This window comes from Malaya genurostris, chromosome 2 (assembly GCF_030247185.1).
Source record: "Malaya genurostris strain Urasoe2022 chromosome 2, Malgen_1.1, whole genome shotgun sequence".
Lineage (NCBI taxonomy): Eukaryota > Metazoa > Arthropoda > Insecta > Diptera > Culicidae > Malaya > Malaya genurostris.
In genome coordinates this window covers 1979097-1994702 of record NC_080571.1, presented here as the reverse complement: position 1 = coordinate 1994702, position 15606 = coordinate 1979097, and the positions used below count along the sequence as shown (strand labels likewise).

General features: G+C 37.4%; 1 protein-coding gene across 1 annotated transcript; it reads left to right on the top strand.

Moving 5' to 3' along the window:
- Positions 1 to 6627: 6627 nt before the first annotated feature.
- Positions 6628 to 14571, top strand: LOC131432198 (uncharacterized). Its single transcript, XM_058598334.1, has 2 exons — positions 6628 to 6915; positions 13782 to 14571. The coding sequence occupies exons 1-2, from the start codon at positions 6768 to 6770 to the stop codon at positions 14189 to 14191; spliced, it is 558 nt and encodes a 185-aa protein (XP_058454317.1). The 5' UTR covers positions 6628 to 6767; the 3' UTR covers positions 14192 to 14571.
- The last annotated feature ends 1035 nt before the right edge of the window (positions 14572 to 15606 follow it).

Here is a 15606-nt window from a genome sequence, read left to right as displayed (position 1 = left end):
TATGTACCTTTCCGTGATGTAGGATTTAAAGTTTACTCGTGTTTTGTTTTGGTTTTTTATCTACCGTAGCAAATAATTGACACTTATACATGGCCATGCTGATTATTTCTAGAATAGGACACGCGGTAAAATAAAAAATAAAGATATAAAAAACAGTACAGCAAACGTCGATGATTCTTGGATAATCAAAACAGAATTAAAAATAAAGTTATTTATCAAATGTAATATTAGTATCCGACAGAAACAAGACATTGTTAAAGAACTACTAGTTTTTGTGGAAAACTAACGGACATTTAGAAATTCTATCAGGATCTACCAATCTTCATAATCAAGTTGTCGCGTGTTCCAATCCGAACTGATTTTAAGATCTAATTAAGTAGGGGATACCGGGGCTAGACCGGATACGGGGTTAAACTTGACAGTGGATTTATTGATTTATTTATTCATTGATTTATATGTTTATTTAATTATTTAAAGCTTGCTTAATTTAGAATTGGAACAAACTTTTGCTCATATTGTGGCGCTCCTGATGGACGGATTTGGAAATTCTTGGCGCCCACGTGTCGGAAATTTTGTCAGCTTCACGTATGATTTTTGACATCCCGCACATCGACTGTACTTTGTAAACAATCAACATGGAAGCCGAAAGAAGGGAAAAAATTGTGCACAGTTATTTGGAAAATCCATTGTGGTTTGCATCTAGGCTAGTTAAACAGCTGAAGTTGCCCAGAAATACCGTATGGCGCGTTATCAAACGGTATAAGGAAACATTGACGACGATTCGCAAGCCTCAAGCCAATCGTCAGAGTGGAACTGTCGACCGGAAACTGTGTGGTAAAATTTTGAAGACGATTAAAAGGAATCCTAATCTATCGGACCGTGATTTGGCCAGAAAATTCGGTGCTGCCCATAGTACCGTGCGTAGAACTCGACTCCGGAAAGGAATCAAGTCGTATCGAGCTAGCAAACAGCCAAATCGGACCATAAAACAGAATAGTGTTGTCAAAATTCGTGCTCGGAAACTATATGACCAGGTGTTGACCAAGTTCGACGGGTGTCCTCTGATGGACGAGGGAACCTATGTCAAGGCAAATCTGTCGGGCAAATCCCAGGTCAAACATTTTACTTAGCAACGGCTCGGGGGGATGTTCCAGCCAAATTTAAATTGGTTTTTGCCGACAAATTTGCAAGAAAATTTATGATTTGGCAGGGCATTTGCAGCTGTGGCAAAAAAAAAACAAAAGTTTTCGTTACAAATAAGACAATGACATCGGAACTATACCAAAAAGAGTGTCCCCAAAAACGAATTTTGCCGTTCATTCGATCACACGAACATCCCGTAATGTTTTGGCCAAATTTAGCAAGCTGTCATTTCAGCAAAGTCGTTCAAGAATGGTATGCAGAGAAAGGGGTCCAGTTTGTTCCGAAAAAGCTTAACCCACCCAACTGTCCCCAGTTCCGCCCTATTGAGAAACACTGGGCAATCATGAAGAGGAGACTCAAGGCAAAGGGAAAGGTTGTCAAAGACATCAATCAGATGACGACCTGGTGGAATAAGATAGCTAGAACGATGGATGAAGAAGGTGTGTGCCGCCTAATGAGCCGTGTTACAGGAAAAATTCGAGAATTCCTTCGAAACTGTGACAAATAATTTTATAAGTATTTTTTCTTAAAAGTATGAAGAAAACGCTACATTTGTATAAAAAAAGATCTTGAATTCAATAATAAATAACTGAAATACAGGCAATTGTCTTTGTTAAAATTCTATCTGAAGCAAGCTTTATCTATTTACTTATTTATTTATTTATTAATTAAGAGCAAGGAAAAGCTTACCGGAGCTAAGCTATTACCAAGTTTTCAACTCCATCTCCAGCAGGTATAAAACTTCTCTTCCTTTGTACAAACAAATTATAAACATCAAAATTATACATTTCCTTAAATTACATTAGTTGCTATTCCAAACAGAGTCATTCTTCTCTCCAATACTAAGACTAATAACTAAAGCGATAATAATCTAAGAATCAAATTCTTTAGGGACCGTTCATAAACCACGTAGACTCATGGGGAGGGGGAGGGGTCTGATAAAAGTCTACGTTTGTATACGAGGAGAGAGGGGTGGTTTTGCCTAAAGTCTACGTAGTCTCTTTTTTTTAATTTTTCAAGCAATTTAACTTAGTTCAACTAGCCGGAAGCTCGTTTCCTTCGATTGATCAAAACGACAGTTGAAATTGCGTATTCAACCAAATGCATGATGCTTGAGAGCAGAATTGAAATTTGTCACGTCGAATGACCTTGACAGACTGACTAAAAACATTGTCGACTGTAATCTGTACAGACGACTCTATTGTTTTTTTTTCATTCTTCTATTCCCTATCGAAGTGAAAAAATAAAAGAGAGTACTAACTCTTAAAAATAAATTAATGAAGCTCATTATTCTTTGCAAAATGTCATCGGACTTTAAGTTTATTGAAGTAAATGAATAAATTTTAATTTTTATGCTGTCCGATAATTATTTAGACACATCGTAATCAATTGGTGAAAGGAGAAACAAAAGATAATGTAAATTGCTTCTGCAATCCATGAGCGTTCTGACGAGTGAAATGTCCAGAGAATTTTAGCAATCGGCAAAGGACCGATGTTAGTAGGGTGACAAAATGATCAAAATTTGTCACTTATCTATAGCCGATCAAGAATAAGAAAAAGAAATTAATTATGAAAATACCAAATCGCGAGGAAGTCTAATCGCGAGGAAGGCCCTTCTCGCACCGTATGATATTGTGGTTCCGGCAAGGATTTGTATTCGAGTTTCACGTAGGTTTCGTCGTCCATGATTATGCATTTCATATTTGCAGTAAGAATCGTATTGTACAGCTTTCGTACCCTCGGCCTGATCGATGGTTCTTGTTTCGGACTACGGTTTGGTTGTTTCTGTTTCTTATAGGTTCGAAGATTCAAACGTTCTTTAGCACGAAGAACATTTGACTTCGAAGTGCCCACTTTTTTGGCCACATCCCGAACCGAAACCTCCTTCTTTTGCTCGAACGCCTTCAGTATACTTTTATCCAACTGAGGGTTAGCAGGACCTTTTTTTCGACCCGTTTTCGGTTTATCCTCAAAGGTGTTATCCTCACCGAACTTTCTGATTGCATTTCGCACGGCTTTTTCACTTACTCCTTCCATTTTTGCTATCTTTCTCAGTGACAGTCCGCGTTCTGTGCACCATTTGTACACAATTTTTCGACGTTGTTCTGCTGAAAGTCCACGTATTTCGAAACAAACTAATGAAAACGAATAAACAACTGCACAAGTGATTAGAGAAGAGTGTAAACAACAGGGCGCAGCCAAAAAAATTGACAGATTCTGAACCATTGCGAAATGGCAGCGGTTTTTGGTTGCGTCCATACTTTCTGGGACAGTCTTCACGAGTTTAATAAAGTGCAGGCAAAAACTACATTCGTCCGAGGGTGTTAATTTCCGGAATTGTGAAGGAAGCTCACAATAAAATCAATCGTCGCCAACATTTAAATGCGTCGTCGTAGACTGTTTGGGTGCAATGGTCTAGACTGTAGTCCAATTGAAAGGAATTTAAAGGGCGATGAAAGTAAAAATTGAAATTCCTAATGATTATAAGGTAGAGATATAATGAGCCACATAAATTTGCAAATTTGAAAGGACAATTACCACCACTCTACTATAAATGATAACAAATTAACTTTTATGACAGTCAACCTGTAATTTTACCCCTACATTTCAATTATGATGGATTTGCAATCATTGTTTTACATGAGCGATACTGTGAAATTATTCGTTTTCAGACTGGTAAGGTAATAATTATAAAGTCCCTTGATTTAACTGGCTCAAGATAGCATTCGCTTCAATGTGTCCTAATTAAGGGCAGTTCCCAGAAAAGAATCAGTAAGACACGGAACAATAAAGAGTAATATTTAGGAGCCGCAAATGTTGAATACTTGAGAAGAAAACTATTCAAACTATTCAAAGGCATCATCAGACATTACTTTTTTTTAAGTTTTCACGTACTCAGAAAAATGCACCGCTGAAATAATGACTTGCCCAAATATTGCATAACATAAGCAGTAAATTTGGTTTGTTTTGGAAATTGAATTACTCTGTTGCCCGGGAAAGGCCCACCTGCCGATCTGCTAATCTGACGGGTTTGAAAGAAAACTGATTGAAGTGCCATCTATCAACAGATTCCATGCTGTGCGAAGCGGAGCATGATTCGGCACGAGGCGTTGTTGAAATGCACTAAAACAATCTAGTCGAGGAATTAAAAGCGAAACAAAATCCACCACGTGGCGAGGGAGGGAGGTCTCTTTCTTTACTTTCACGAAACGAAACTTCTCGCGTCTGACTGTTGGACAGCCAAAATCAACATGACTGAAACAATACAATGATGGAAAACGAACCGAAACCGCAAAACGTGACCCCAATTAATTATTTTTCGCTCTGACCTGGTGATTGGACATTGGTTACCGTTTCTGTCCGAGATTTGTGTAGGTACCTTCGGGTTTGCACTGTTTGCTGAGTTCCATTGGATCATCAATGTTAATAGTAGCTAATGTATTGTCCCATTAATCCCTAACGACGATTGTGGGGCAATCGTCACTGACATAAAGGTACTGTTGCAGTTCATCAAATTAATTAGATGACATCTTTGCAATTGCGTTTCGTTGAAGCTTACGACACGAGGCTCAAAAAAAAGGAGCGTAACCAGTTTGACAAGGTATTCGGGTGTGCGATCGGATGTGTAGGTTAATTGTAAATGGTTCTATGATCGCTTTGGCCAAGAACCATGCAACCAACCAACTGTGAATTGTAACTGCACTGTTTGACAAACGTAACACGATCGATCATTAGAGAAGTCCGTTGGGTCATCAAGCATACAGTTGCCACACTGCAGACTGCTAGTGCTATGTGATGTTAATGTAACGATCATGTACTAAGTTGTGTTCCCATCAAACGGCAATGATACGTTCACCATCGTGGTGTTTCACTTGTCCGACTTTTCGTGATGGGTTAGCAGTGGATGATTGCCCTACAATGGTATAATATTTATGTTTCGATTGCTACCAGATGACGGTTTCGATCCTGTCCGAAGTACCACTGCGTGATTTACCTCTCAAGTGCGTGGAATGGAGGAGCTATTGCTCTGCTTGAATTGTAAAAGAGAGCGTGGTAAAGTTCGTTCAGATGTGCTGCGGATAGTCACCGGTTATGGTCATAAGACACTGAATCTGGCACTCGCTTGAAATATGCAGTCGTTTGTAATGCAAAGGTGATCTACTTTGGAAGCGTGTTACTCTGTAGGGTTTAAGGACGGGGAGCGAAGAATTTTCCCAGGTCAATCTGAAAGCAGACGAACAGTCGAAAGGATTACCGGTGAAACATTAGCCGGTTTAATGTAGTTGCGTTATCTACTGTCGAGAAGGTCGTTCGGTAACAAGTCGAACGAGGTGAATTGTTGGCGATTGGCGAGCTTCTGGCCGATTTCTTGGCGGGTTTCATCACAGCGCATTATTACCAATGACCCTTCAATTATATAACCTCAACCATCTTCGATTGCTGCTCATTTCCCAAATGCTCGTAGATCTTCATTTAACAACCGGTCTTTCCAAACCAAAAACCGCCTGAACCACGCACTTAGATGGCAAATTAAATCAGCATTTAATTTGATTGCCATGCTATTATGAAAGCTGACATATCTTACGAACGGTATCATCCCGTCCAGGTTGGCAGTAGCTCGGTGGAAGGTCAACCTATGCAATTCCTACCAATCGTTCCACGGAATGCGTGTGCCGAACGGAGGGTTCCAATTGACGGACGCGTAGCAAATTAAGAGTGAATGTGTTTAACCGAATAAAACGAGCCTTGAATTCATCTATCAGTGCAAAATAATATCATTGCGCTGGAATTTGAGTATTTGAAGATGTCAGCTATGTTGCAATAGAACATAATTTTTAAAACTGTCCTTTGCAATCTCCGATCAAGAACTGTCTATAGTATTAATGACAATCGCAGAAATACGTTGACTGTCCAGTATTTCCTTTTTCCGCCTTGTGATCAAGTCAAGAAAGAAAATTCCATTACAGCTGATTAACGAGAAAACAAAACTCGATTTCATGATTCTCCCGCGCAAAGGTGACTGTTTGCCGGTAGTAAAAGTACTAAATTGATGTTGATTTGAATTTGTTCACTTGGCTTGAGATTAAATCCGTTGCATTGAAGAGGGAAGAGCAGAGAGGAATGGTCAAAGGGTAGTGTTTTTACTGGCTACTCTGTACCATGCTCAGGTTATGCTCATCACGCCAATGCTGCTGTTGCTGATGATGATCACTAGCCCGCGATGATGACTTTAATGATCATGCTGTTCACTGTCTGGTAGTGCATTTGGGTATCTTCTTCGTCCGGGTGGTAATGATGCTGGTGATGTTGGTGGAGGGTGTCCGGCAATTCAATGTGGTGAGTGAGTACGATCACTATTGCTTGCTTCGGCTTGATACTCTTACTCGTGGATGGACCCCAAATCAACCCCAAGATCATCAGTGATGATCATTTGAACGGTGTATAAATATCATTTGCAAACCAAAAATGAGCAACAGTCTTAATTGTGCATTGTTCCAATAACGAGTACAGCAGCTGCATCCTCGGCAGACGGTAACGATCGGAGTGGATCTCTCTCTCTAGGAGTCTAGAACCTTTCGGTGTAGTGTCCACCCTGTGTGCCAGATCGAACGGACTAAAACGCGATGAAAGTATTTGCAGTGATAAGTGTGCTGGCGGTGGTTGTATCCGCGCGGCCAGAACCACCGGCATCCGGCGGTTACCCATCGTATTCTGCGCCATCATTCAGTTCGGCCGGTGATCTAGGATCATACCCAGCTAGCCAGTCTCAAGGTGCGTGTTAGTGAAAACCTAGTGATGTCGAGTTCTAGAAAGTATGAGAAAAATCCATTTGAAGGGCGCATATATTTTCCATTGCAAAAATCTATTCTGACAACTATTCGGAAATACTCGTTTGTATTAGATTAAGAAGATGGAAGATTTCGAGTTCGGTGAAAGCCAAATCGTCTTGCAAAGCGTAACAACACTGCTCGTATAGAAGCTTTAAAGGTGTGAGCTTGTAATTTTTGAAGCTATTTAAAATATTTCGATAGTGTTTCTACTTCATCAAGTAGATAACTTTGGGGAACTCAGTGCAGTCGATTTTAATAGCATATGATTAGATGCCTTCAACTATTAGAATGCAGGTATTGAGGTGTTTTTGTTCCCTGGCATAATTAACATATAATTATTAGTTAAGAAACTCGATAGCTTCGAGTTATCAATCTTTAATTCAATTTTCCTGCCATGCTCCAAAAACCTAGCATTATATTTCTTCACATTTCTAAATTCGAACAAAAATGAAGACTGATTTCGCTCTAAGCTGACAAGGTACAGTGAAACATTGTTGATAGTGTTGAACTTAGTGCGATATTATCGTAAAACAATCGGAAAGTATTACAACAAGATTTGAAAAATTCTATCAACTGCCATATTATATGTTCGTTTACTTAGTACTATGATTCGAAAACATTTCGCGTGCATTTTTTTTTAATTTTTGGTCGAAATTTATAGGAAATATGTTACTTAATAAGATTTTCTCTAATATTTTGCCGTACTCAACTTTCACTTTCTTTCGATGAGTTTGTAATACTTGAGATGGAAAACCAAGCTTCTGTAAGCAATCGTAATCTTCAGAAAAAATCGTCGGCTTCACTTTTCTCGCCTTACGGTTCAAATAGTCATTCATAACCGGAAGTGATCTGAGTAGTAATATCTTTTGAAAAAATAATTCCGGTAATCAGAAGATTTCGACGAATACTGCAGTAATCATAGGGTAATCAAATACTAAGATTTAGTTTTGATTCAGAACATCTTTTGAAAAGGTTCAGTGCTGCTATCCTTGTAGATCTGATTGGATTACTTTCCTGGTGACTTAGAGTTTCCCAAAAATCGATACACCTAAAATGAGATAATACCTTTCCAATGTATTTTAATTTAAATATGGCTTTTAGGTTAATTTGTTTTTAACACATATAAATTTTGCCATGCTGGCCAGGGTAGCTTAAAATGTATCTCTGGATCAGTAGGAAATTTTTATGTCATCGCTTGAATCTTTTGGTAATAGCGCCAAATTTATCAATATATGCGTTTCACAAGAATTCTTCCAAAATTGGGAAAGTGTAAAAAATTGTTACTGCACAAATAGTTGCCAACATTTCCAGCATTAATTTAAATATTACTCAGTGATATAAAATACTCATCTCACTGTTAGGTGGACGAAGTACGGTTTTGTAGAAATAATAAGTATCAAGAAGATTTAAAAGATACATAGCGAAAATCTCAAACTCGTTTGAAACGTCAATGATAATCATGCTCATCATCAAGTTCATTCGATTATCATTCATTATATATTTACTATATATTCATCATTCAAGAGATTTTTTGAAAAAAGTACAGTGATGGAAAAAAATCACTTCCGAGTATTCGTGATTCGTTCAAGATTTAAATATTATATTTTCATCAATCAAAAAATCTACTGAATAATTTCGCAACTGAATCGCCACTGAGAAATAATGATAGCGATATATGCGATTTTTTCCACATTCCAAATATTGATTCTAGCGCTAGAAACTGTGTTAATTCCATTCCAACTGGTTGATTACACTACACTATTTTGATTAGGCCAATGAAAAAACGCTACTTGACATGAATTTTATTTATAGCAGTAACAGGAGCGCAGCATTTTGCATGTCTTGTACACACTGTAGGCGCAACATTTGAATCATGTCCACCGCCATGTCTTACAATGACTTAAGAACGTGTTGGTTAGATGGTTGGTTGAAAGCCTCGTAGAGTGAGGGGGGTTCGTAAAAATCATGAACATAGATTGGGCGATTTCGTCCAAAGTATTTACTTTCACAATTCGAATCCCACACAGTTCAAAAAATCTGGTGATTTCACATCTTATAAGATGCACATAAATGGAGTGTCGTATTTCATACAAATTTATATTCAAGAACATGTAAAATTGTGTGATTTGGAAATTACATGTCTTGAATTCGAATAAAAAAAAACAAAATATCGATTGCAGCAGCTAGACTTGAACCGAGAAATATTAGATCACAAGCACATCGGTTACTCGACTGAACCGCTGAGCTCATATCTATTCATTGAATAATTGATAAATATAAATCCATACAGCGGCATTTGGTAGCCGAGTGCAAATTACACTCGGAGCATATAAAATTCTGTGCAAGTGGAATATTGAGTCATTTGAAAAATGAAGTAGTTGTGAATTGTATCGATTGTAGAATTCTGTCACCTGTAAAATTCATAATTTTTTTCTGTGCAATCTATTCAGCTTGTTTGTTGGTACATGTTTGCTTATAAGTGAAGTATCAAATCCTGGTCAACATTGTTCATGAAACATCCCTCAGGGGAAATCTCGGGTTGGCGGTTCAAAGCTTAGGGCGCTGGTTTTACAAGTCGTATGTTCGAGCCCCAACCTGGAAGGATTCTTAGTGTCAGTAGGATCGTAGTACTAGCCATGCAATGATCCTGTACGCTATGAATCGATTGCGAAGTCTGTTGAAACAGAAAGGCCAAATTCCACAAAAGGAATGTAATGCCAAGACTTTGCTAAATAAATCTACAAAAATTCAATGAAGAAGATTTCAATCTCCAAAACGGTGGTGTTCAAACCCCCGCCCCCCATTCCCTCCCCCTCTCTCCACGCAAACCAAGATAATATTAAGAGAAACAGGGGCTAGACCGGACACGTAGTTAAACTGGACAGTTTAAATATCTTATAAACCTGCTATTATTTCGATTCATGAATGTGAACGCGTTTGGAGATGACACGGTAAAGATGACTTGGGTAAGAATCCAGTTTTAATAGATGTTTCTTTCAATTTCTAAAAGGTGTCCGGTGCCTCGGTCTCCCTTATGTTATGAAAACCCTACCGAATTTTGTTTTGGGTACGCGCTTGGCGACAGATATTGTCTTATACGACTATCATCATCTCTTTGCCTTGTTGGGATACGCCCTTCCTGAGCCAAAAGTACTCGATTCTATTGGCTAGCTTTTCACAATTGAATCCACTAAAGTCTACTGTTGAGTGTATATAACTTACTGTTGAATAGATGCCAGGTAACCAGTAAGCACTAATAATGGCATTAAATTAACCTTTTATGGGCACCAAAAATGCTTAAAGCTCTATATCAGCAATCTGAAAGCTCATCTGTTGTAAATCAATTAGAATTCAGCTTTCAGAATGCACACCAGCCATAAATAAGCATTATCTATGAGTAGCCTTATATTTTGCAAAGTCGGCCTTAATTCAGTCTCAAGTGCGATTAAAATGCCAATTAGCGATTATTTGCTGTCATAATGTGGCATTAGTATGTGCTTATTGGTTACCGAGGATATAACTTACCTCCTAGTATACTTTTGCATAGGCTATACACGAGCAGAACTCCGCTTCTCAAAATGAGCAAACCGAGTAATGATTCGAGGAAAAGAATGAATTTTCATGTTATGATATTACACCATGATTAGAAGTTGTCAGATCATAAAACAACTGGACATGTTTTGCAGAAATTTAAGCGTAACGCACCTTACATTCATAGATAAAACTTTTGGTGTATTTCTGCTACAATGGTCTTTTTGACGTGGATACGCCTTAGCTCACTATGTGGCGTCTTTTAAAAATTTGCTCTGCCTTCTTCCACAGAACTGGTAGAACTTAATTGTGAATATCTTGAGTGGCACTAAACGCAACAACATAATTTATTCTCCATGCCATCAGAAAAATTATCACCAATTTATGATTAAATTTTAAACAGTGTTGGATATGACAACAATGAGGGAAACTCTTCAAGCTTGCTTGGGAATTTTCGCACTTTCACGACGATTTTGATGTAGTCAGGCATAGTTGAAAACTGGCATTCTGGCTCACTTTAATTCTGAACTTACTTTAAGGTTGAGAGTTTAATTTCAGAATTTAGTTCCAGAATACAGGTTAAAGGCTTAAAACTAAGACTCTGGAATTGAATCCTAATTCTGGATTCTAAAACTAAATTTTGGAACTTGTTTCTTGATTAGATTAGGGACTGAATTGTCTTAATATTTCGAGTGTCTTAGTTCGAATTTCGAGTCTAGAATTCCGACTCAGAAATTCAACTTTAGAATTCAGGAACAAAATTCATGGTAACTCTGCACTCTGAATCAAAATTTTGGAACTGACTTCTAAACCAGAATTTAATTCAGTTATAGAATTTAGTTTTAGAATTTTATTCCCAAATTCAATTAAAGAATTGAGTTTTTGTGTGTTTTGTTGAGTCGATTTTTTTTCGTTCGCTACCAGAGAACTCAAACGGATAAAATGGCGGACGCATTGAAACTGACTGTTTTTTCACAGAACTGGATAAATTCTATATAGACTTTATTAATTATTATCGCGTTAGATTTATGATTTAAGCCTTAATAGTCGATATATTAGATGAACAAGAAGCGGTATGTTATTCCAAGCATTTCCGTTTTCAGTCAGAAGAAAATACATCTCGTAAACTCAATGAGTTATTCTGTGCATTTCACTGAATTTCATACCTTAATTTCGAAGACATCGTCAGGTGGAATTTTCGATATTCTCAACCGTTTCAAAGAAAATTTTATTTGAAACTAGTAAACATTAAAAACTATACGTCCTAAGCGTACTATCCTCAGCACTAAAAATATTCCCAAAGAACTATGCAAACTGAGTATGTAAATCTACAAAAAAAGCTTTAACATTGTTTACTGTATTTTTATGCATTATTTGTGTGGTTGAATATATTTGTCATCTATAAGTCATACTTTAAATGCACCGTTACCATTCGGGAAGCGAAGCAGAAAAAGTTTCAAAATTCACACAATTAATCAACTAATACGAATGATTATCTATATCAGTTTCATTCGTATTCACATCCTCCAGTTATGTCTCTGATAATAGCCACCCGCCGTTTTAAGCATAAATTCAAACCGTATGTCTTATTATATGAATGATGCAATGACGAATGGAACAAAATAATACTTTTTACATACGGAATCATCATCTTCGAATAGGAACAAGATGAACAGCAAATAAGGAATTTACTAAGATCAGTATTAGTTCTGTTCATCTGAATCATTTCAATTTATTATTAATACAAAACACAAGAAGAACGACGTTTAACATAACGTGTTCTCTTGAGAATTGACTTTGAGAATTGACTCAAACGAACTGTGTTGATACAATCGTGTAAATCGAACCTCATATAAACAAGTTATCTAAATCTTGAAAATGTTTTTGTTATAACCTGTGGTATGATTTTCATATTTTCCCCCAAATAAAAAACGTCTTTTTATGCAGATAGAATACACACATTTTATGTAAACTAAAAAATCTAGAAAAGTAGAAAAATTTAAAAATTCATTCAGATTTAATGTTCGCTAAATGAAAGGCGTAGCCGGACTTATTCCGCTCATCATCTTCTATGATGACAAGTTTTTGTATTTCGATGAATAAAAAATAAAATCAAAAATTTACAAAAAACACAAATATTTATATTAGTGATTGTGTTCAAATGTCTTCTTTTTGCTCTTTCATTAATATGTGATACAATCCATCTCGTTATCACTTGGTTTCGAAGATTCAAAGTGATATTCGGGAAGAAAATCTGAGTTACGAATTTCGGATGAAATTCATTTCGTAAGTAACACATTTTCCAATCACCTTCAATTTTCGTGGGGGAAGAGTTATTTATGACAATTTGATAATGATATTTTTGGGATTCCGATCAAAAACGCAAAGTCTTGGCATTACATTCCTTTTTGTGGAATTAGGCTTTTCTGTTTCAATTGACTTCGCAACTGATTTATGTAGCGTACAGAATCGTTGAATGACACTAAGACTCTTTTCAGATCGGGGCTCGAAATTCTGATCATGAAATCATAAATAATTGGCATGATTTTGAAAAAGGATAACGAATGGTTCCATGAATCATGACAACGGTAACGAATTTTCGGATTCCCTGTAGGTATAATGCTACACATATACCTTTGAAATGAGGGGTGCATCGTCGTAATTTGATGAACCATATCTAGTAAATCAGAATTTCTAACGTAATAAGATCAAAATCTTCGACACATTAAATGCACAGACCCAAGTAAACATTATGCCAAACGACTTTATGCCAGATAAAGTTTGATAGTGCTTTAGATAAAGTTTGATATTGCACACATCTGAATATCAAATCAACTTGTCGGAACTATGAATAGAACACGATATTTTTTAGACGGTTCATATAAACACAAATCAACTAATTGGTCTGGTAAATTAGTCTGGTTGAATTAGAAACAACCATTGTTTGATGATTAGTCGAATATGAAACAACAAAAACTAAAACAATTTGAAATATTTGTTCCTGAAAATTAGAGCTCTCTCTCATTAATCCATTCAAATAGTTAGATGTACCTTTGGATGACATTAGAATCTATTACCTGTTTGCCTAATTAGTTGTTACTTTCGGAAAATGATTTCTCAAATCGTGCTTCAAAAAATGTTGTCAATGTTCGAAAAATATACTTAGCAAAAGGGAAAATAAAGAACTGGTTATTTTTTCCGCCAAAATACCAGACTGCCGGTAAATATAAACGGAGTACATCTATACAATTTTTCTTCCAAATGTTTCTCCTACAGGAGGCGGAGGCGGATACAACTATCAGCCCGCAACCCAGATTGTGCAGAAGCATATCTACGTGCACGTGCCACCACCGGAGAAGGAAGAACCCAGCTATCCCCGGGTAATCCAATCGGGAACACCCCAAAAGCACTATAAGATCATTTTCATCAAGGCGCCGACGCCGCCGCAACCAAAGGCTCCAATAATCCCTCCACCACCACAGAACGAAGAGAAGACCCTGGTCTACGTGCTGCACAAGAAACCCGAGGAACCGGAGGAGATCATTCTGCCGACACCACCACCAACCAAGCCCAGCAAACCGGAAGTCTATTTCATCAAGTACAAAACCCAGAAGGAGAAGAAGCCCGAATATGGCCCACCGAAGCAGGAATACGGTGCCCCGTCGGGTGGATCCGGACCGTACTAGACGAGAACTTTTGCTGGATGGTGATATTCGTCCTGACGATACTGAAGCAACCCTACAAATAAAACTGCCGAGATAGGTGCGAATGTGCGAGCGTGAGAGCGAGAATGAATCACACTTTTTCTGAATCGTTTTTAGTCAGTAAGGAATGAATATTCGAAACTGCAAACGTTTTGGTTCCAGCAAAACCGTTTTGCAGCTTCCGCGCTTTTTATGTGTATATAGGACCTAATTAATCCTATGCAAGCATCTGTCCTTAGCGAGCCATAGTCGATTCATCTTATTATGTTATTTATTACGTTATTACAAACAAATACGCATATCTAGTTGAAGTGAAGAAAATTGAACGGTGACAAATTTAAAAAAAAATCTCCTGTGTTTAATGCTTTGAACCGAAAATCTCCAACCCATCTCGGAGGATGGTTCGGTTTGCTTTCTCAAATCGAATGATCGTACTCGAACATTAGCGGTAATTATTTTATTGTATAGACCTATGGAGTGACCTTCATCAGCACTTTTGTTTCTTGTGATTTCTTCGGATCCCTCGCAGTAGCGGCTCCAGTGTCATGTAAGTAATGGATGATTCAAGGATGTACTAATTACAGTATCAATCGCGTACAGCACCAAACCAATGGCACAGTGGCCCTCATGCTGAAATTTTCTTTATGTGATAGGCCTGGTAGCAAATCTTATTCATCGTTGTTCGACAATTGCTCTATGCAAGAACCGATACATTCGTAATTGGTCGACTCGAAATTGAAGAAATGAAATTAGTCGGCTTTTCGTAATTGATTTGAATTGTACCGAACCAATTGGCTTCGATTGGTGGAATTATCGAACAGATCGTATTATGTTTCTTTGTTTCGCCGACTCATTTCTGCGTAATAGATAAATTTGTTAGGCACATCTGAAATTGTTAAAATATGATCTCAATAACAGGTGGCAGTGTGTGCTTGGTAACTAGATATTCCATTTGAGGTGTGTGGTTTTTATGATTTTTGGATTGAAGTAGATAATTATTTTGCGATACAATACAAACACAAATTCTATGAACATTATTAAATGAACAAAACAAAATATTTTATACAAATTCAGATGAATATATAACATATAACAGTGATCTGTTATACCTTCCTAATAAAAAAGGCATTGTAATCTCTATGAAATTTTTGGCACTGGCCGTATCTATAGTGTATTGGCTCTATTCCAATGCTCGGCTCAAACGCATCAATTGTCATCGGCAGACCTCCCCCATGATCCTTTCTCTCGATTGCAGCAGCCCATAATACATATACAGAGCATAGACGACGTTTAGGATTATCGTAATGGATTCACTTTTCATCGCCAGTTAGAATTCTACGGAATAAAAATCTTTTATTTTGTACCGTTGAAGTGGTTGTACGCGCATGAATAAACGG

Coding starts and splice junctions, on each gene's coding strand:
- LOC131432198 (XM_058598334.1), top strand. CDS start 6,768: ATGAAAGTATTTGCAGTGATAAGTGTGCTGGCGGTGGTTGTATCCGCG. Junction 6,916..13,781: donor CCCAGCTAGCCAGTCTCAAG/GTGCGTGTTAGT, acceptor TTTCTCCTACAG/GAGGCGGAGGCGGATACAAC.